The sequence below is a fragment of the Bufo bufo genome, chromosome 2 (assembly GCF_905171765.1).
Source record: "Bufo bufo chromosome 2, aBufBuf1.1, whole genome shotgun sequence".
NCBI classification, from domain to species: Eukaryota; Metazoa; Chordata; class Amphibia; order Anura; family Bufonidae; genus Bufo; species Bufo bufo.
In genome coordinates, this window is record NC_053390.1 from 609,221,670 (window position 1) to 609,241,091 (window position 19,422).

The 19,422-nt window shown below is 43.1% G+C and overlaps 1 protein-coding gene across 9 annotated transcripts in view; it reads left to right on the top strand.

The window, feature by feature from the left end:
• The window catches only part of KIAA1109 (KIAA1109 ortholog), a 307,652-nt gene that overhangs the window by 126,258 nt on the left and 161,972 nt on the right, over window positions 1-19,422 (top strand). For all 9 annotated transcript variants that reach the window (XM_040418406.1, XM_040418409.1, XM_040418408.1 and 6 more), the window contains exons 25-30: window positions 5,211-5,491; window positions 5,943-6,193; window positions 8,002-8,257; window positions 10,942-11,782; window positions 12,843-12,913; window positions 18,707-18,880. In XM_040418406.1, the coding sequence (XP_040274340.1) occupies window positions 5,211-5,491; window positions 5,943-6,193; window positions 8,002-8,257; window positions 10,942-11,782; window positions 12,843-12,913; window positions 18,707-18,880 (1,874 nt within the window). The remainder of the gene's footprint in view (window positions 1-5,210; window positions 5,492-5,942; window positions 6,194-8,001; window positions 8,258-10,941; window positions 11,783-12,842; window positions 12,914-18,706; window positions 18,881-19,422) is intronic.

Below are 19,422 nucleotides of genomic sequence, written 5' to 3' on the forward strand. Positions count from 1 at the left end.
TGGTCATCTGGATGATTGGATATCACTTTATGATTGTAGAGAGTCTGACCTCTGGGACCCCAATGATCCTGAGAATAAATGCTGATTTAGCCCTGTGCGCCCTTCTAAGTTGTCCCTGCACAGTGGCTCTTCTGGACACCGGGCTGTGAAGGGAACTGCATCACAGCTACATTCATTTGATTAGGGGCCACAGTGCAGTTTCCTGGGGTGCCGCTATGCAGGATAGGAATGGCATGCAGTGATAAACCAGCGCTAGGCCCCCTTCATTCTCAGCACGGTACTGCTGGGACCCCCACCGATCACGAGAATGAGGGTCCCGTAACCTGTGGAGCCCAGCTGAACTGGATGCAGCGGCTGGTTGGTAATGCGCTCCGCTGCTCCATTTGTTTCTATGGAAGCGCCGGAGATAGCATATGGAAACAAAAAAAGGTAGTAGTTACTCATTGCAAACAGCCAAGTCACTTCAACAATTTTCCTACTTATAAAAATGGGAGCTATTATCCATTTGGTTCTTTTTGACAACTCTGGCAACCTTGCATGGTTTCTTTCTAGTGATAGCTGTATAGGGTGTTTAAGGCCATTTACAACCAATCTGTGTTGCTGCAGTGCATTTAAAATGAAAAACGATGCAAATAGTCTTAAAAAGAAAAGAAAAATCATCATTTTGTACCTATAGCATCTATGGTATAAGCACTGTGTAGTTGGACTTAAGTCATATTACGTTCCATCAGTTCCCTAATTCTTTCCAAAATGCATTTGATAGGTAAGAAAAACCTAGGGTACAGATGGAATAAAATTTATGGTCCGCTGGTATATGGGTATCCACATCCATACAGCAGCCTGTGGACAAACTGCATACACAAATTTCATTGGTACAGATCTATAGACTATGATATTGACCTGACTATATTAAACTCATACTATCCATGCAGAGACAGTTCTCAACATCTCATCTCTAACCAAAAACCAATATGTTTATTATTAAAGGGACTGTGCTAGGTTTTCAAGTTATACCCTATCCCCAGGTTGGGGAATAACCAACTGATCGGTGGAGGATCAACCAATGGGCCCCCACCGATCCTGAGAACAGGGGTCATATTTCTCCGGCCTGTTGGTGCGGCAGGTCGAGCATGCTCCCTGCTGCTCCGTTCATTCTCTGTAGGACTGCTGGTGTTAGCCTGTACAGCACTCGGTTGTTTCCTGCCCGTCTCCGATTCTCTAGTCCCATAGAGAATAAATGGAGCATCAGGGTGCATGCTCAACCTGCCGCTCCATCGGAATGGGGGAACCCATGTTCTGGAGATCGTGAGGTGCCCAGCAGTCAGACCCTCACTGATCAGTTAGTTATCCCCTAGGGTAGTGTTGATCGGATCGAATCGAAGCCAAACAAATTGACTTCAATCCGAATTTCAGAATCTATTTTTCCTGGAATGGTGGCAAAAAAAAACCAAAACATACTCATCCATTCACTCGCGGAGAGGCCGTCCCGGCCATCTTTATTTAAAGGATAACTGTCGCATTTTTTTTTTTTTTTTTTGACTTTTGGATTTTGGTGATTAATATCACCTTGTTGGCCCTGTTTTAATTTTTGATTGTTTAATAAATAACCCCTAAAAGCCACATTTTTGTCCCCAGTATTGGCTATTGTTACCTGAGATTAAAATCAGGTTGCTAGGCATCCATGTCTACCAGTTTGCTCAGAGGAAGACGGGGACGCTCAAGCAGGCTGTCCTCCTGCCTGCGTGCGCGCTCACATTACTGGACAGAACTGACAGCCAGAGTAAAAGTTGTAAGGGAATGGCTAAAAAGTGCCTGGGCTGTGTACACTTTTCCACATCCCTGCGCTTGGCAGACGCTCCCTCAGCAGTGCTGGAGAATGGGGGCTGGAGCAGGAGCCGCTCACCAACTTGTGGTAAGAGGAGAGCTTGGAGAACTACAGGCTTCAGCCAGACCCGGGAACTTCACTGCAAGACCCCCCTATACAGTGCTGGTCTTCACTAACTTCACTGCAGGCATCCTATGGATTAACCCCTGCATGACTGCATGGCTTCACCAACTTCTCTGCATCCTACAAATAACCCCTGCATGGGTTCAGTAAGTACAGCCCCCCATAACCTTGTATTAACCCTTAAATGGCTTCACTAAGTGCAGCCCCCCCCATAACCTTGTATTAACCCCTGCATGGGTTCACTAAGTGCAGCCCCCCATTACCCCAGATTAACCCTTTAGTACCACACATGGCTCTGCTCTTCCTATACATTGTATTAACCCCATGGCTCTGCTCTTCCTATAGTATTAAACCCTGCAGCACTGTCAGTAAGTTCCATATATACTGTACTATCTGTATACACAGTTCAATGCAAACATTTGGGAGGGCTCTGGTTACTGGCACTTTTGGGGGGCTATTGTTACTGGCACATTTGCGGGGGGCTCTTGTTACTGGTACATTTGCGGGGGGCATCTATGGGGGCACATTTTACTGGCACAAAAAAAATATCAAAAGTGGGAAAAAAATCAGTTTTACTTTTTAGTTGACATATTTTGACCCCTATAACTTTTTTGTAATTATGTGTACGGAGATGTGTGGGGGCTCATTTTTTGCGGCGCAATCTGATCTTTTCATTGATACCATTCTGGGGTGTGTATGACTTTTTGATCACCTTTTATTAAACTTTTTTTGAGGAAATGAAGCATCCAAAAATGGCGAATCGGCCATTTGGACACTTTTTTCCGGTTTTCTGTTTACCGTATGAGGATTTTTAAAAAAATATTTTTATAGTATGGGCGTTTTCGCACATTGCGATACCCATGATGTGTATTTTATTTTATTTTTTTCATTTTGGCAAAAGGGGGTTGATTTGAACTTTTATATGTTTTTTTTTTCATTTATTTTTTTGTTTTTTTTACGCTTTTGTATAGTTCTCATAGGGAACTTTAACATGCAATCATTAGATTGCTATTCTCATACATTCCAATGCAATAGCATTGGAATATATGAGAAAATCGCATATTTCCTATGGAGCCTATTACAGGTTAGGCTCCATAGGAAATACTATGCAGCAGCCTGGGTTTCATTCATAGAGACCCAGGCTGCAGCAGGCACGCTCCAGCTTTATGTGTCCAAGCTAAATTGAGGCTCTACAAGTAAGCCACTTCCTAAAGTGTATGTGATAGAAGGAGGAGGAGGGCGTGTTTAAGTGGGGAGAGCAATGATTGGTTGAGGTGCAGAAGCTAGAGCATGAGAGGAGCTCAATTCATTGTGGGTAGTGAGGGCAGGCGGGATTAGCCTCAGGGTGAGGGCAGTGGCAGCCATCTTAACAGAATAGTGAAATTGCAGTTTTATGCAGACTGGATGCTAAGGGCTGAATCTTAATAAATATGGGGTTACTAAGTCTAATAGTTATTGATTCTGGAATATCATGTTATTAGTAACTACATATATGAAAATTGAAATTGGGGTCTAAATGTGACAGTTATCCTTTAAGATACCGTGCAAAATGTCAGAGGGGTGACTGGCCGGACGTGGTGATGTCATGACATCACCGCTTGAGATTTTGCGCGGTATCTTTAATTAAGATGCCCGCGATGGCCTTGTCACGTACAAATGGATAAGGTAAGTATGTGTTTATTTATTTTTAACTGGATTATTCCCTGAAAGAACTTAATTTTAATCTCAGATGCCGCGATCAGCGATGAACGTGGCATCTGAGGGGTTCAGTGATGGGGGGACGGTACAATCACCGTTCTCCATTACTGCGCTCGCTACATACAAAGAAATACGCTTCGGGAATTTTATTAGTGAAATTCGGCGAAGCAGCCAAATTTAATTTTTTATCATTTCAGCACCCTAGGTGACTTGAAAACTTGACACAACCCCTTTAACGTTTCACAAGCAGTGATGGCCAGTTCGCAGTGTTTGTCGGCGAACACTGTGAACTGGCCATCACTGTTCACAAGTACAGAAGGTGCTCACCATTCTAGGAACAGGGGTATGAAGGCCATGTTAGTATTATTTCTCCCTTTACACTTGAGCATTTCTTAGTGTTTATAGTTATTCAGTGCTCTTGATGTTGGTGGTAAACATCCATTGTAAATTAGCTTCCGAAATCGTGTTTGTTGGGAATCAGACCATAATGTATACCTGTAATAAAGAAGCATTTTCACATGTACTAATTTCTTATGAGGAAGTTGTGTGTATAGATCTACAGACCTCTTACTAACATGACGGGACTTTCAGATCCATTAACTAAAAACATGTGAACACTATAGGGCGCATTTATTTAGACCGGCGTTTTAGACTCTGGTCTTAGTAAACCTCTAAACTTTCGGTGGATCCGCCGGAGTTTTGAAGAGGCTGTCCTGGCTGTTTTACATTTAGACCTTTTCCTATGCCTAAAACAGGCATAGAATATGGTAAATGAGACGGGCATGCTGGCCCATGCCACGGGCACTTTTTTTTTTGACCTGGCGTGAGTGGGGAGAAGTCGCAGATTGCGGCGCAACTATCACAATTTCTGCATCTGAAATTTGCTTAGTGACCACGCACATTTTTTTTAAAAATCGCATTCCAAGAGCTATAACTTTTGTTTTTTCATCAATGTACTTGTATAAGGTCTTATTTTTTGCAGAGCATGTTATAGTTTTTAATGCACCATTTTGGGTTCATGTGATTGATTAAAGCCAGTTGTTTAGCTAAAAATCCCTTTATTTACGTCCGTAAAAAGGCGTATTAGTGGTCACTAAAGGGTTAATATAGGCATATTTCAGCTTATTAAATGACCCCCTATAATTTTCCAGCTAGTTAATTTTAAGTCCAACCTCCAGGATACATACCAAGTATCTTGATGGTTAACACGATTGTAGGTAATTTCCCCATTCCATGTCTAATTGCTTCTCCTATCTGTATAGCCCTTTGGTATTAAAGCTTTAAAGAGGACCCGTCACCTCTCCTGACATGTCTGTTTTAATAGCTTCATGCATTCCCCATGTAATAACAATTCTGGAGCATCTGTTCTTATGTCTCTATGTTGTGCCATTCCTTTATTATTTGTACTAGAAGTTATGAATGAATTGCTAGCAGTCTGCAGTAATGGTACAGAGGGGTGGTAACCAGTTATCCGGCATAATAAAACTATACAAGGTTTCGACCCGCTCAGAAATTCCTTTTCAAGGATCATTTTATATCACTGTGTTGTGTGTTTTTTTAACAGATGGGTGCTATTCGACTTGCAAATTGTAACCTCCATAACCAAGCTGTAGGTGAAGGTATTAGTGCAGCTATCCAGGATTTGCAGCTGAGACAGTACATTGAACAGTTGGATGGCAGCAGATTGGGACTCCAGCCTTCAGTTTTACGCAGAGCTTATTGGCTGGAAACTGGCTCTGTGGTTTTAGGGCTTATTACAGCAGATATAGCCCTAGCTGCTGACCATTCTTCCAAACATGAGGTCCAAAGGCGCTTTTTGGAAATTCATGACAGCAGAACTAAAAGGTGAGTTTGGCTGAACATTTTGTGGACTCCGTAGCAGTCATTGCAAGTAGCGTGCTGTGTTAACATCTTTAAAGGGGTTATCCAAGTTCTATAATGCCCCTCCATATGCCTGGACCCCTCACAGAGGTTGTACTTGCCTCGCTTCCTGGCACCTGCGTCTCTTCCCATACAGGCACGGAACGAGCCTTCCTAGCGTCACCTGCGATGCTAGGGAGGCTCGTCCCCGTCGCAGCCTGCTATTGGTGGCCGATGCCGTACAGGGAGATGCAGCAGCGGCCGTATAAGCTCTGTTTTTTTTTTTGTTTTTTTTTTTAGGTTTTTGAGCCTATGACCAAGCTTTTTTATTCTGCTGGAATTGTGAGAATTCATTAGAAATGAATTAAATTAATTTTTAAGGAATTGTGATTCACTTTTTAACTAACAAATATCTTTTTATCTCAATTAATTATAGGTTGTGGTTCCTATGGCCTGATGAAACTGTAAAGAACAAGAGGAGTAGAAATAAGTGTGGTTGCTTGGGAGGGTGCAGGTTTTTTGGTGGCACTGCCACAGGGCTTGACTTTTTCAGATTGGAGGACCTGACCCCCTCCAGTAGCTCTGCATTTTCAAACACCAGTTCTGAGTCTGATATGTACTATGGACAGTCTTTACTGCAACCAAGTGAATGGATAATTACTAAAGAGATTCAGAAAGCTGGGGAAGGTGGGCATGACATTAAATAGATTTATTTTCAAGTTCTTTTGTTGTATACAAACCGGATTCCAAAAAAGTTGGGACACTATACAAATCGTGAATAAAAACTGAATGCAATGATGTGGAGGTGCCAACTTCTAATATTTTATTCAGAATAGAACATAAATCACGGAACAAAAGTTTAAACTGAGAAAATGTACCATTTTAAGGGAAAAATATGTTGAATCAGAATTTCATGGTGTCAACAAATCCCTAAAAAGTTGGGACAAGGCCATTTTCACCACTGTGTGGCATCTCCCCTTCTTCTTACAACACTCAACAGACGTCTGGGGACCGAGGAGACCAGTTTCTCAAGTTTAGAAATAGGAATGCTCTCCCATTCTTGTCTAATACAGGCCTCTAACTGTTCAATCGTCTTGGGCCTTCTTTGTTGCACCTTCCTCTTTATGATGCGCCAAATGTTCTCTTGTGAAAGATCTGGACTGCAGACTGGCCATTTCAGTACCCGGATCCTTCTCCTACGCGGCCATGATGTTGTGATTGATGCAGAATGTGGTCTGGCATTATCTTGTTGAAAAATGCAGGGTCTTCCCTGAAAGAGATGACGTCTGGATGGGAGCATATGTTGTTCTAGAACCTGAATATATTTTTCTGCATTGATGGTGCCTTTCCAGACATGCAAGCTGCCCATGCCACACGCACTCATGCAACCCCATACCATCAGAGATGCAGGCTTCTGAACTGAGCGTTGATAACAACTTGGGTTGTCCTTGTCCTCTTTGGTCCGGATGACATGGTGTCCCAGATTTCCAAAAAGAACTTCGAATCATGACTCGTCTGACCACAGAACAGTCTTCCATTTTGCCACACTCCATTTTAAATGATCCCTGGCCCAGTGAAAATGCCTGAGCTTGTGGATCTTGCTTAGAAATGGCTTCTTCTTTGCACTGTAGAGTTTCAGCTGGCAACGGCAGATGGCACGGTGGATTGTGTTCACTGACATTGGTTTCTGGAAGTATTCCTGAGCCCATTCTGTGATTTCCTTTACAGTAGCATTCCTGTTTGTGGTGCAGTGTCGTTTAAGGGCCCGGAGATCACGGGCATCCAGTATGGTTTTACGGCCTTGACCCTTACGCACAGAGATTATTCTAGATTCTCTGAATCTTCGGATGATGTTATGCACAGTTGATGATGATAGATGCAAAGTCTTTGCAATTTTTCGCTGGGTAACACCTTTCTGATATTGCTCCACTATCTTTCTGCGCAACATTGTGTGAATTGGTGATCCTCTACCCATCTTGGCTTCTGAGAGACACTGCCACTCTGAGAAGCTCTTTTTATACCCAATCATGTTGCCAATTGACCTAATTAGTGTTAATTGGTCTTCCAGCTCTTCGTTATGCTCAAATTTACTTTTTCCAGCCTCTTATTGCTACTTGTCCCAACTTTTTGGGGATTTGTTGACACCGTGAAATTTGGAATCAACGTACTTTTCCTTTAAAATGATACATTTACTTGGATTAAACGTTTGATCTGTCATCTACGTTCTATTACAAATAAAATATTGACATTTGCCATCTCCACATCATTGCATTCAGTTTTTATTCACAATTTGTTTAGTGTCCCAACTTTTTTGGAATCCGGTTTGTACATATGTAAGACATTTACAATAAATTGTACTTGTACAGATGCTGTAGAAAAGACAGCTTGAATACCGCGGAAGAACCCGAATTTGAACTTTGCGTTATAGGGGCTTCTCCTCTTCGGAATGTGCTTTTCTCTTCTTCTAAAGAAAATTATAAGTGTTTGTTTTTTAGGTAAGACTAATTGCTGTAGACGAAAGGAATGGGACTCCAGGTCTGTGGTTATAGAGATCGAAAGAAAATCGCAGCACTTAAGCCTACAAGTCCCACTACGTTCTCATAGCTCATCATCTTCTGAAGAGAACAGCAGCTGTAGTGCTGCACTTCCCTTGCTGGCTGCTGATAAAGACAGCCCATCTTCTGTTACAGAGGAAAGCCTTGAACAAGTAGACTATCCACCTCGAGCAAAATCACAAGATTCCCATAGAAGGTGGCTAGTTTTTGTTGTATTAATAGTTTATTTGCTGTATGACATGATTTACAGGGGTCTTCACCATTATTAACTGGTGCCCATTTCAATGATCCAGTCACAAAAAGTTTTCTTAGAAAGTGAAACTAAAAATATACCTTTTATTTGGTGTTTATATTCAATCATTTGCCCACAGGTATGCAATTTTAAATTTTTACAGTTGCCATAGACTGCTAAAAAATATATAATACTGTTTTTTTTTATAGGTTTATTTTGCTTTAAAAGCCATCAAAAAGTTGAATTTCAGTTCAGTAAGGGGGTTCTGCAACCTGATGTAGGCCAAACTGGCGTAATCAATATCATTTAAGTTTGTGGGCGCAAACGTGTATTTGAGAAGATTATCCATATATATATATATATATATTAATATATATATATATATATATATTAACAATGCATCACAGACGCTTAATGGCTCTTATTAGACTGCCCAATATTCAGGCAGGATGGTTTTCATCGATGCAATGTGAATGTGCTGCCCGATAATGGTGCATCTTCGATACTGGTGACAAACAGGTCTACTGGTCAGTTATCAGGAATGAGCATTCCTATGAATGCTTGTTCCCGAAAATTGGTCTGACTAATGCCTCATTCACACGACCATGGGGCAGCTGTGCTGATTTTGCATTGCACACCCATTGACTGCGGTCCGCAAAACAGGCACAGCCGTCCCATGGTTGTGTAAATGTGACCTAATAAGGCACTAAGTATGTATATTGTATTTTTGAAGTAAAAGGACCCTTTTCATAGGGGCAGATGATTATGAAGGAACATTTGTACACCGTCATTGCCACGTATAAATATGGTACATATCACCCAACGAATGAGCAAACACATGTTTGTTGACTGATATGACTTTTTTGGCATTATAAATAATCAGCTTCACATCCACCCCTCCATACTATTGGTAATTGCCTCATGTAAAAGGCACTTTATTAATGCCAGTTGACATGCTTATTGTCGAACAGTGTTCGTTAATGGGAGGACAATCTGGCCATGTTAAAAGGCCTTAAGACGTCTAACACTTACTAAATGTACTCAAGCTTTCAGCCTTTGCCAAATCCTCTTGGAGCAAGTTCCATAACTTTACAGTGGATAGTAAAGTATCACTTTAATATTGAAATTAAAGGGGTTTTCCAGAATTGTAGTATTGATGTCCTATCCTCACTAGAGTTGATTAGTATAAGATCAGTGGCGTTCCAACACCTAGCACCAGTGCAGATCAGCTAAGTATGGGTGTCTGTCCATTTATAAGGTACAGCACTGTACATTTGGTTTTACTGCAATTGCTACTAAAGCTCACACTATCTCAAGTGAATGGGACTGAGCTGCAGCACCTGGCACAGCCACATCCAAATGTACCATGGTGTGTCTAGCTTAACAATGAAATGGGGAGCTGCTGCCCCTTCATTCAGCTTGGCCATTTATTTCGGAGTTTTGAAAAACACCTTTAATGGTACGTCACAGCGGCTGAGATAATGTATGGGGTAGGCTGTTGCAGTAAGCCCTCTCCATACATGGCGGGTGCCGACTGTACTGTATAGAAGGCACCCGGCCGCAATGACAGGGAACAGTGATCTTACCGAATCCCCATAATTTCACCCCTCAAATGCCAAGATCGACACGTTTGTGGCATCTGTAAGGTAGAGCAGAGGAATGAATCTCCCTCTGCCTTTGGATCAGAGCCCCCTCAGTGAAATTGCGGGGGTCTGATTGGTTACCATGGCAGCCTGGCAACTTCTGAAGCTTCCCAGGCTGCCCTGGTAAGCTCCCTACTAAGCTGTGCACGAAGCACAGCTCAGCAGGGAGCATGTCAAAATTCCATTCACCCTAATAGAATCTAAATTAGGGTGAATGGGACAAGGGATCAGAAGATCCCAGGTTATAGCCCCTAAGGGGGGTTAAGATTTATCATTATAAAAGTAAAAAAAAGCTTTAAAAAAGTTAAAATATAAAAAATTTCAATCACCCCCCTTTCTCAATTCTACGTGTAAAAATATATAAACAATAAAAAATAAACATATCCGGTATCACCACAATTGAAAATGTCTGAACTATTAAAATATAAAATAAAATTTCTATGTGATGAACACTGTAATGGAAAAAACACAATTTGGCGGTTTTTAGTCACCTTTTCCTTCCAAGAAAATTGATTTAAAAAAAAATGGTACCAATAAAAACGACAGTTCTGTGGACAGAAAATGATGTCTGCCAGAAAATCGCGATGCAAACAAAATTTTTACTTTTTTCAAACGTTTAAAAAATTTTTTTAAAGTGGTAAAAAAAAACTATACAAGTTTGGTATTGCCGTATTCGCATAGAGCTGTAGAATAAGGAAGTCATGTGATTTTTAGCAAACAATGAACACTGTGATGTCAAAAACCTTGACGAAATTGCTGCTTTTTTTTTTCTTTTTTCAATTTTACCCCACAGAGAGTTGTTTTCCAATAACAGACATGGTAAATTAAATGGTGCCCTTAAAGAATACAGCTTATCCCACAAAATATAAGCCTTCATATGGCTATATAAATGAAAATGTAAAAAGTTGCACATGCATGAGCCCTTCTTTTATAGGGCGAAAAATACGGTAGTCATAAAAAAATCTGTTAAACATAATTATCATTTGACTTATTTCTTGATTTCAGTGTTCCTGTTGAAGCTTCGGGAGGTAGCCCTGTTTCCCCAAACTCTCAGGACAGATCTGTGGTCCATTCTCCACTCCGATCTCCTTTGAAGCGTCAGGCATCTGTATGCTCAACAAGACTGGGCAGCACTAAGAGCCTGTCTGCTGCCTTTTATGGTGACAAGGCCCCAGGACCTGTTGGAGTTCAGTTTAGTAGTGATGTCTCACGTAGTGATGAAAATGTCCTGGACTCACCAAAGCAGAGGAGAAGTTTTGGTTCCTTTCCTTACACTCCATCAGCCGATTCCAACTCCTTTCATCAATACCGTTCAATGGATTCTAGCATGTCAATGGCAGACAGTGAAGCGTACTTTTCTGCAGCTGAGGAGTTTGAACCTATAAGCAGTGATGAAGGCCCTGGCACATATCCTGGAAGGAAAAGACGAAAAAGGCAGCCTCAAAATATTGACTACAGTCGGAGTTCAATATACCACAGTGTAGAAGGTCCTTTAACTGCTTCTGTCCCTGGAGAAGACAGACTGGATGCAAGAATGTTGCCAATCCGAACTCATGCTTCCCAGGCTTCATTTGTGTCTGCTTTAGGAGGGGAAGAAGAGCCCTTGGAGCATACATATACAGTGGAAGCTGAGAAACCCACAGACAATGAACAGACTAATCAGCAGCCTGTAATATCTTGTTACCAGAACTATCTGAGCCAGTTCCAGGTGTTTAACTGGTCTGTTAAACACCCCACAAATAAAAGAACTTCAAAGTCTTCCCTGCATCGACCTTTAGATCTAGATACGCCGACTAGTGAAGAAAGTTCAATGTCTTATGAACAGCTCTGTGTCCCAACCTTTAAGGTAGGTTAAAATTAGAGAAAGGGTATTAATAGCTTAAAGGGGTTCTCTGGGAATTAAGAAAATAAAATAATTACAAATACTTAAATATTACTTTATTATAAATATATTCCCAAATACCTTCCATTAATTATAATGGCTTGTTTTGTCTAAGGAGCAATCATCAGGGGAAATAAAATGGCCGCTGTCCTATTAGAACACACACAACCTGTCCTAATCACACAGCAGGACAAGTTACTTCAGAATCTATAGACCTGCCTCATCCTCCTCTCCTATGTCAGGGATTATGATCCCGAATACAGCTGATAAGATCTTCAGCTGAACCTCTGTAGGGCTGGAGTTCATACTTTGATGGTTCATTCTATGGAGTCCATTCTTTGATGGTTTTAATGTTATGGCTGCTTAGTGTGTACATGCACATTTTCTATATGTTTATACAGTATTGTAAAAAAGATTTAGGCAAGTGTGGGAAAAATGCTGCAAAGTAAGAATCCTTTCCAAAAAAATAAAAGTGTTAATAGTTTATTTTAACAGTTAACAAAATGCAAAGTGAATGAAGAAAAGAGAAATCTAATTAAATTTATATTTGCTGTGACCTACCTTTGTCTTCAAAACTGCATCAGTTCTTCTAGGTATATTTGCACATGGTTTTTGAAGGAACACTGCACGGAGGTCGTTCCAACCATTCTGGAGAACTCACCACAAATCTTCTGTGGATGTAGGCCTACTCAAATCTTTCTGTCTCTTCATATAATCTCAGACAGGCTCAATAACATCAGGGCTGTGTGGAAGGCCATATCATCCGTTCCAGGACTCCTTGTTCATATTTGCTTTGAAGATAGTTCATAATGACATTGACTGTATGTTATGCCGTTGTTCTGCTGCAGAACAGGTGTAAATTTAAACTATTAGCACTACTTGTATTTTTGAAAGCATTCTTACTTTGCAGCGTTTCACCTGCCTGAAACGTTTGCACAGTTCTGTATGTAAAGATATGTGTTTACTGCATAATTAGTCATAGATCCTTGTTTTGTTTTGTAACCCAATCTTTGTGTGTCTAAAGGTTGTAAAACAAGGCCTTTCAGCCAATGCTTTACTTGACAGAGGGATGCAACTCATGGGCACTTCCTCCAGGTGAGCTGCAAATTTGCAAATGTTGAATATTACTTTGTTATAGACTCCAAAATGCAAATTAATTATTAGTTACGTTTAAAGCTTTATATTTTGTCGTTTTACCACCATTGTTATATTAAAAGGAACTTGTCAGCCACCATAGTGTGGGGACGGATCTACTGATTTCACTAGTGCATACCTCCCAACTTTTAAAAAGCCCAAGGAGGGACACTGTTGGCAAATGTTTTTTATACTAAACCACACCTTTAACTCCTCAGTGTCTGTCCATACACGCCCCAATCCCACCCAGTCCCTTTTGTCCCCCACACAGTAGTTTTTCCCCCTTAGTGTCCCTACTCAGTAGTTTTGTCCCCTTAGTGCCCCCGCACACTAGAATCCCGCTTTAGTGTCCACACACTTTAGTTGTGCCCCCTTAGTGCCCTGCCCCAGTAGTTGTGCCCCCTTACTGCCCCCCCCCCCACAGTAGAATGTTCCATTAGTGCCCCCAAACAGTAGAATGCCCCCTTAGTGCTCCAACACAGTAGATTGGCCCTTTTAGTGCCCCCATACAGTAGAATGCCCCACACAGTAGTAATGCCCCACTTAGTGCTCACACACAGTAGTAATGCCTCCTTTAGTGCTCCCACACAGTAGTAATGCCTCCTTTAGTGCTCCCACACAGTAGTAATGCCTCCTTTAGTGCTCCCACACAGTAGTAATGCCTCCTTTAGTGCTCCCACACAGTAGTAATGCCCCCTATAGTGCTCCAACACAGTAGTAATTCCTCCTTTAGTGCTCCCACACAGTAGTAATGCCCCCTTTAGTGCTCCCACACAGTAGAATGCCCCATTTAGTGCTCCCTCACAGTAGTAATTCCTCCTTTAGTGCTCCCACACAGTAGAATGCCCCCTTTAGTGCTCCCACACAGTAGAATGCCCCACACAGTAGTAATGCCCCACTTAGTGCTCACACACAGTAGTAATGCCCCCTTTAGTGCTCCCACACAGTAGTAATGCCCCCTTTAGTGCTCCCACACAGTAGTAATGCCTCCTTTAGTGCTCCCACACAGTAGTAATGCCCCCTATAGTGCTCCAACACAGTAGTAATTCCTCCTTTAGTGCTCCCACACAGTAGAATGCCCCATTTAGTGCTCCCTCACAGTAGTAATTCCTCCTTTAGTGCTCCCACACAGTAGAATGCCCCCTTTAGTGCTCCCACACAGTAGAATGCCCCCTTTAGTGCTCCCACACAGTAGAATGCCCCCTTTAGTGCTCCCACACAGTAGAATGCCCCCTTTAGTGCTCCCACACAGTATAATGCCCCCTTTAGTGCTCCCACACAGTAGAATGCCCCCTTTAGTGCTCCCTCACAGTAGAATGCCCCCTTTAGTGCTCCCACACAGTAGAATGCCCCATTTAGTGCTCCCACACAGTAGAATTCCCCATTTAGTGCTCCCTCACAGTAGTAATTCCTCCTTTAGTGCTCCCACACAGTAGAATGCCCCCTTTAGTGCTCTCACACAGTAGAATGCCCCCTTTAGTGCTCCCACACAGTAGAATGCCCCCTTTAGTGCTCCCTCACAGTAGTAATTCCTCCTTTAGTACTCCCACACAGTAGAATGCCCCCTTTAGTGCTCCCTCACAGTAGTAATTCCTCCTTTAGTGCTCCCACACAGTATAATGCCCCCTTTAGTGCTCCCTCACAGTAGTAATTCCTCCTTTAGTGCTCCCACACAGTAGTAATGCCCCCTATAGTGCTCCAACACAGTAGTAATTCCTCCTTTAGTGCTCCCACACAGTAGTAATGCCCCCTTTAGTGCTCCCACACAGTAGAATGCCCCATTTAGTGCTCCCTCACAGTAGTAATTCCTCCTTTAGTGCTCCCACACAGTAGAATGCCCCCTTTAGTGCTCCCACACAGTAGAATGCCCCTTTAGTGCTCCCACACAGAAGAATGCCCCCTTTAGTGCTCCCACACAGTAGAATGCCCCCTTTAGTGCTCACTCACAGTAGAATGCCCCCTTTAGTGCTCCCACACAGTAGAATGCCCCCTTTAGTGCTCCCACACAGTAGAATGCCCCCTTTAGTGCTCCCTCACAGTAGAATGCCCCCTTTAGTGCTCCCACACAGTAGAATGCCCCCTTTAGTGCTCCCACACAGTAGAATGCCCTCTTTAGTGCTCCCACACAGTAGAATGCCCCCTTTAGTGCTCCCACACAGTAGAATGCCCCCTTTAGTGCTCCCTCACAGTAGTAATTCCTCCTTTAGTGCTCCCACACAGTAGAATGCCCCCTTTAGTGCTCCCACACAGTAGAATGCCCCCTTTAGTGCTTCCACACAGTAAAATGCCCCCTTTAGTGCTCCCTCACAGTAGTAATTCCTCCTTTAGTGCTCCCACACAGTAGTAATGCCCCCTTTAGTGCTCCCACACAGTAGTAATGCCTCCTTTAGTACTCCCACACAGTAGAATGCCCCCTTTAGTGCTCCCTCACAGTAGTAATTCCTCCTTTAGTGCTCCCACACAGTAGAATGCCCCCTTTAGTGCTCCCTCACAGTAGTAATTCCTCCTTTAGTACTCCCACACAGTAGAATGCTCCCTTTAGTGCTCCCTCACAGTAGTAATTCCTCCTTTAGTGCTCCCACACAGTAGAATGCACCCTTTAGTGCTCCCACACAGTAGAATGCCCCCTTTAGTGCTCCCACACAGTAGAATGCCCCCTTTAGTGCTCCCACACAGTAGAATGCCCCCTTTAGTGCTCCCACACAGTAGAATGCCCCATTTAGTGCTCCCTCACAGTAGTAATTCCTCCTTTAGTGCTCCCACACAGTAGAATGCCCCCTTTAGTACTCCCACACAGTAGAATGCCCCCTTTAGTGCTCCCACACAGTAGAATGCCCCCTTTAGTGCTCCCACACAGTAGAATGCCCCCTTTAGTGCTCCCTCACAGTAGTAATTCCTCCTTTAGTGCTCCCACACAGTAGTAATGCCCCCTATAGTGCTCCAACACAGTAGTAATTCCTCCTTTAGTGCTCCCACACAGTAGTAATGCCCCCTTTAGTGCTCTTACACAGTAGAATGCCCCATTTAGTGCTCCCTCACAGTAGTAATTCCTCCTTTAGTGCTCCCACACAGTAGAATGCCCCCTTTAGTGCTTCCACACAGTAGAATGCCCCACACAGTAGTAATGCCCCACTTAGTGCTCACACACAGTAGTAATGCCCCCTTTAGTGCTCCCACACAGTAGTAATGCCTCCTTTTGTGCTCCCACACAGTAGTAATGCCCCCTATAGTGCTCCAACACAGTAGTAATTCCTCCTTTAGTGCTCCCACACAGTAGAATGCCCCCTTTAGTGCTCCCACACAGTAGAATGCCCCACACAGTAGTAATGCCCCACTTAGTGCTCCCACACAGTAGTAATGCCCCCTATAGTGCTCCAACACAGTACTAATTCCTCCTTTAGTGCTCCCACACAGTAGAATGCCCCATTTAGTGCTCCCTCACAGTAGTAATTCCTCCTTTAGTGCTCCCACACAGTAGAATGCCCCCTTTAGTGCTCCCACACAGTAGAATGCCCCCTTTAGTGCTCCCACACAGTAGAATGCCCCCTTTAGTGCTCCCTCACAGTAGAATGCCCCCTTTAGTGCTCCCTCACAGTAGAATGCCCCCTTTAGTGCTCCCTCACAGTAGAATGCCCCCTTTAGTGCTCCCACACAGTAGAATGCCCCCTTTAGTGCTCCCACACAGTAGAATGCCCCCTTTAGTGCTCCCTCACAGTAGAATGCCCCCTTTAGTGCTCCCACACAGTAGAATGCCCCCTTTAGTGCTCCCACACAGTAGAATGCCCCCTTTAGTGCTCCCTCACAGTAGTAATTCCTCCTTTAGTGCTCCCACACAGTAGAATGCCCTTTTTAGTGCTCCCACACAGTAGAATGCCCCATTTAGTGCTCCCTCACAGTAGTAATTCCTCCTTTAGTGCTCCCACACAGTAGTAATGCCCCCTTTAGTGCTCCCACACAGTAGTAATGCCTCCTTTAGTACTCCCACACAGTAGAATGCCCCCTTTAGTGCTCCCTCACAGTAGTAATTCCTCCTTTAGTGCTCCCACACAGTAGAATGCCCCCTTTAGTGCTCCCTCACAGTAGTAATTCCTCCTTTAGTGCTCCCACACAGTAGAATGCTCCCTTTAGTGCTCCCTCACAGTAGTAATTCCTCCTTTAGTGCTCCCACACAGTAGAATGCCCCCTTTAGTGCTCCCTCACAGTAGTAATTCCTCCTTTAGTGCTCCCACACAGTAGAATGCTCCCTTTAGTGCTCCCTCACAGTAGTAATTCCTCCTTTAGTGCTCCCACACAGTAGTAATGCCCCCTTTAGTGCTCCCTCACAGTAGTAATTCTCCTTTAGTGCTCCCACACAGTAGAATGCCCCCTTTAGTGCTCCCTCACAGTAGTAATTCCTCCTTTAGTGCTCCCACACAGTAGAATGCTCCCTTTACTGCTCCCTCACAGTAGTAATTCCTCCTTTAGTGCTCCCACACAGTAGAATGCCCCCTTTAGTGCTCCCTCACAGTAGAATGCCACTTTTAGTGCTCCCTCACAGTAGAATGCCACTTTTAGTGCTCCCACACAGTAGAATGCCCCCTTTAGTGCTCCCTCACAGTAGTAATTCCTCCTTTAGTGCTCCCACACAGTAGAATGCTCCCTTTAGTGCTCCCTCACAGTAGTAATTCCTCCTTTAGTGCTCCCACACAGTAGTAATGCCCCCTTTAGTGCTCCCTCACAGTAGTAATTCTCCTTTAGTGCTCCCACACAGTAGAATGCTCCCTTTAGTGCTCCCTCACAGTAGTAATTCCTCCTTTAGTGCTCCTACACAGTAGAATGCTCCCTTTACTGCTCCCTCACAGTAGTAATTCCTCCTTTAGTGCTCCCACACAGTAGAATGCCCCCTTTAGTGCTCCCTCACAGTAGAATGCCACTTTTAGTGCTCCCAGTGACCCCTTACAGTACTGTTGGCCCCTATGTTGGTAATAAAATAAAAAAAAACACCTTGCCCTGTTCTCCCGGAAATAAAGCTTATCCAGCTTTCTCCACTGTGCTTTGTTATTCAGCCTTTAAGGCGCAATGACGTCACTGCATCACGCCTGGTGGGGAGATCACCCGCTTTCAATGATGAAGCAGGAAGCAGACGTCTCCCTCCTTCACCATTGGACTTGGCCATCGGTGCGGGGCTGTTGGGAGGTCTGCTAGTATGTTAGCCTAAAGCAGTTTTAGAAAACTGATGCCTGAAATTGTGCGTTGCATGGCCAGTGAGGAGTCCAGTGTTATGCATGCTGATTGACAATTTTTTTTTCCTTATGCACAACAAGGGGGGGAAAAAAAACCTATTAATCGGCGACGGAACGATGGGGCACCAAACTGCTTCATGTTAACACATGGTAGACCATTGAAATCAGTGTATCTGTCACTAAACTCTACACTATGCTAGCCCCAAAGATATTTCCTTGTGTCTATAAGGCTGGTTTCACATCACATTTTTGTTTAACGTGTACCAAAAATGTATACGTTAAATGGATACCTCAAATGGATGCCATACAGTGACATCCAGAGAATTCCATTCTAAAAAAAAAAAGTATACATTAACGTATACCTGTTCTGCAGGATGGAAAAGCGCAGTGTTCTATGCCTTTGAGTCCTTTTTCCCCCCAATGTAAACTTTAAATTTAGGCCAGAAACCTGATATGAACCCAACCTCAGGCCTTTTTTTTACCACATATACCATGATCATTCCAAGGATTATATATTATTTTTATTGTTCAGCACACCTTACACTCCCTTGGAGAAAAAAACTATGGACAACACAGATGATGAAACAGTAACTGAAGAATGGACTCTAGATCAACCCATTTCTCACACAAGGACCACAGCCATCGTAGAAGTAAAAGGAGCGGTGGATGTTGTTCTGAGTCCCCTTGTAGCGGAAGTACTAGACAGGTACATTTATTTCCCACCTTTATATTGTCGGCTGCTCAGTTGTGTCTTCCATTCTGCTCTGGCTGAGCTGCTTTTTCCGGATTTGTAGAAAAAAGTCAAATAATAGTAAGAAATCTGTTCAAGTGATTCTGGTCTCCACAATATTTGTGATATTTATATTTTAGTGATGTTCCGAGAATAACGAGATAACTTGTCTTACATCAATGACTTGGTTGGATTTCTCTTCAAACACACCAGAACAGTGATTTTTGTAATAGATGTGTTATTGACAATTCTTTAATTTTATGGTCAAATTATGGACAGAGCTTGTCAAAAGGAGAGAAAGTTTTACTCCAATTGTCTTCCCTTCAAGGGCATCTACACCCCCAGTACGGTCTTCTGGGACTAAACGCTGCGTCTGTGGTTAACAGTAATATAAACATAAGTGATGACTGGTTGCCTTACAATGGCCATACACATTAGAGCAGGAATATTCAACCTGCGGCCCTCCAGCTGTTGTAAAACTACAACTTCCAGCATGCCCTAATAACTTTAGGCTGTCC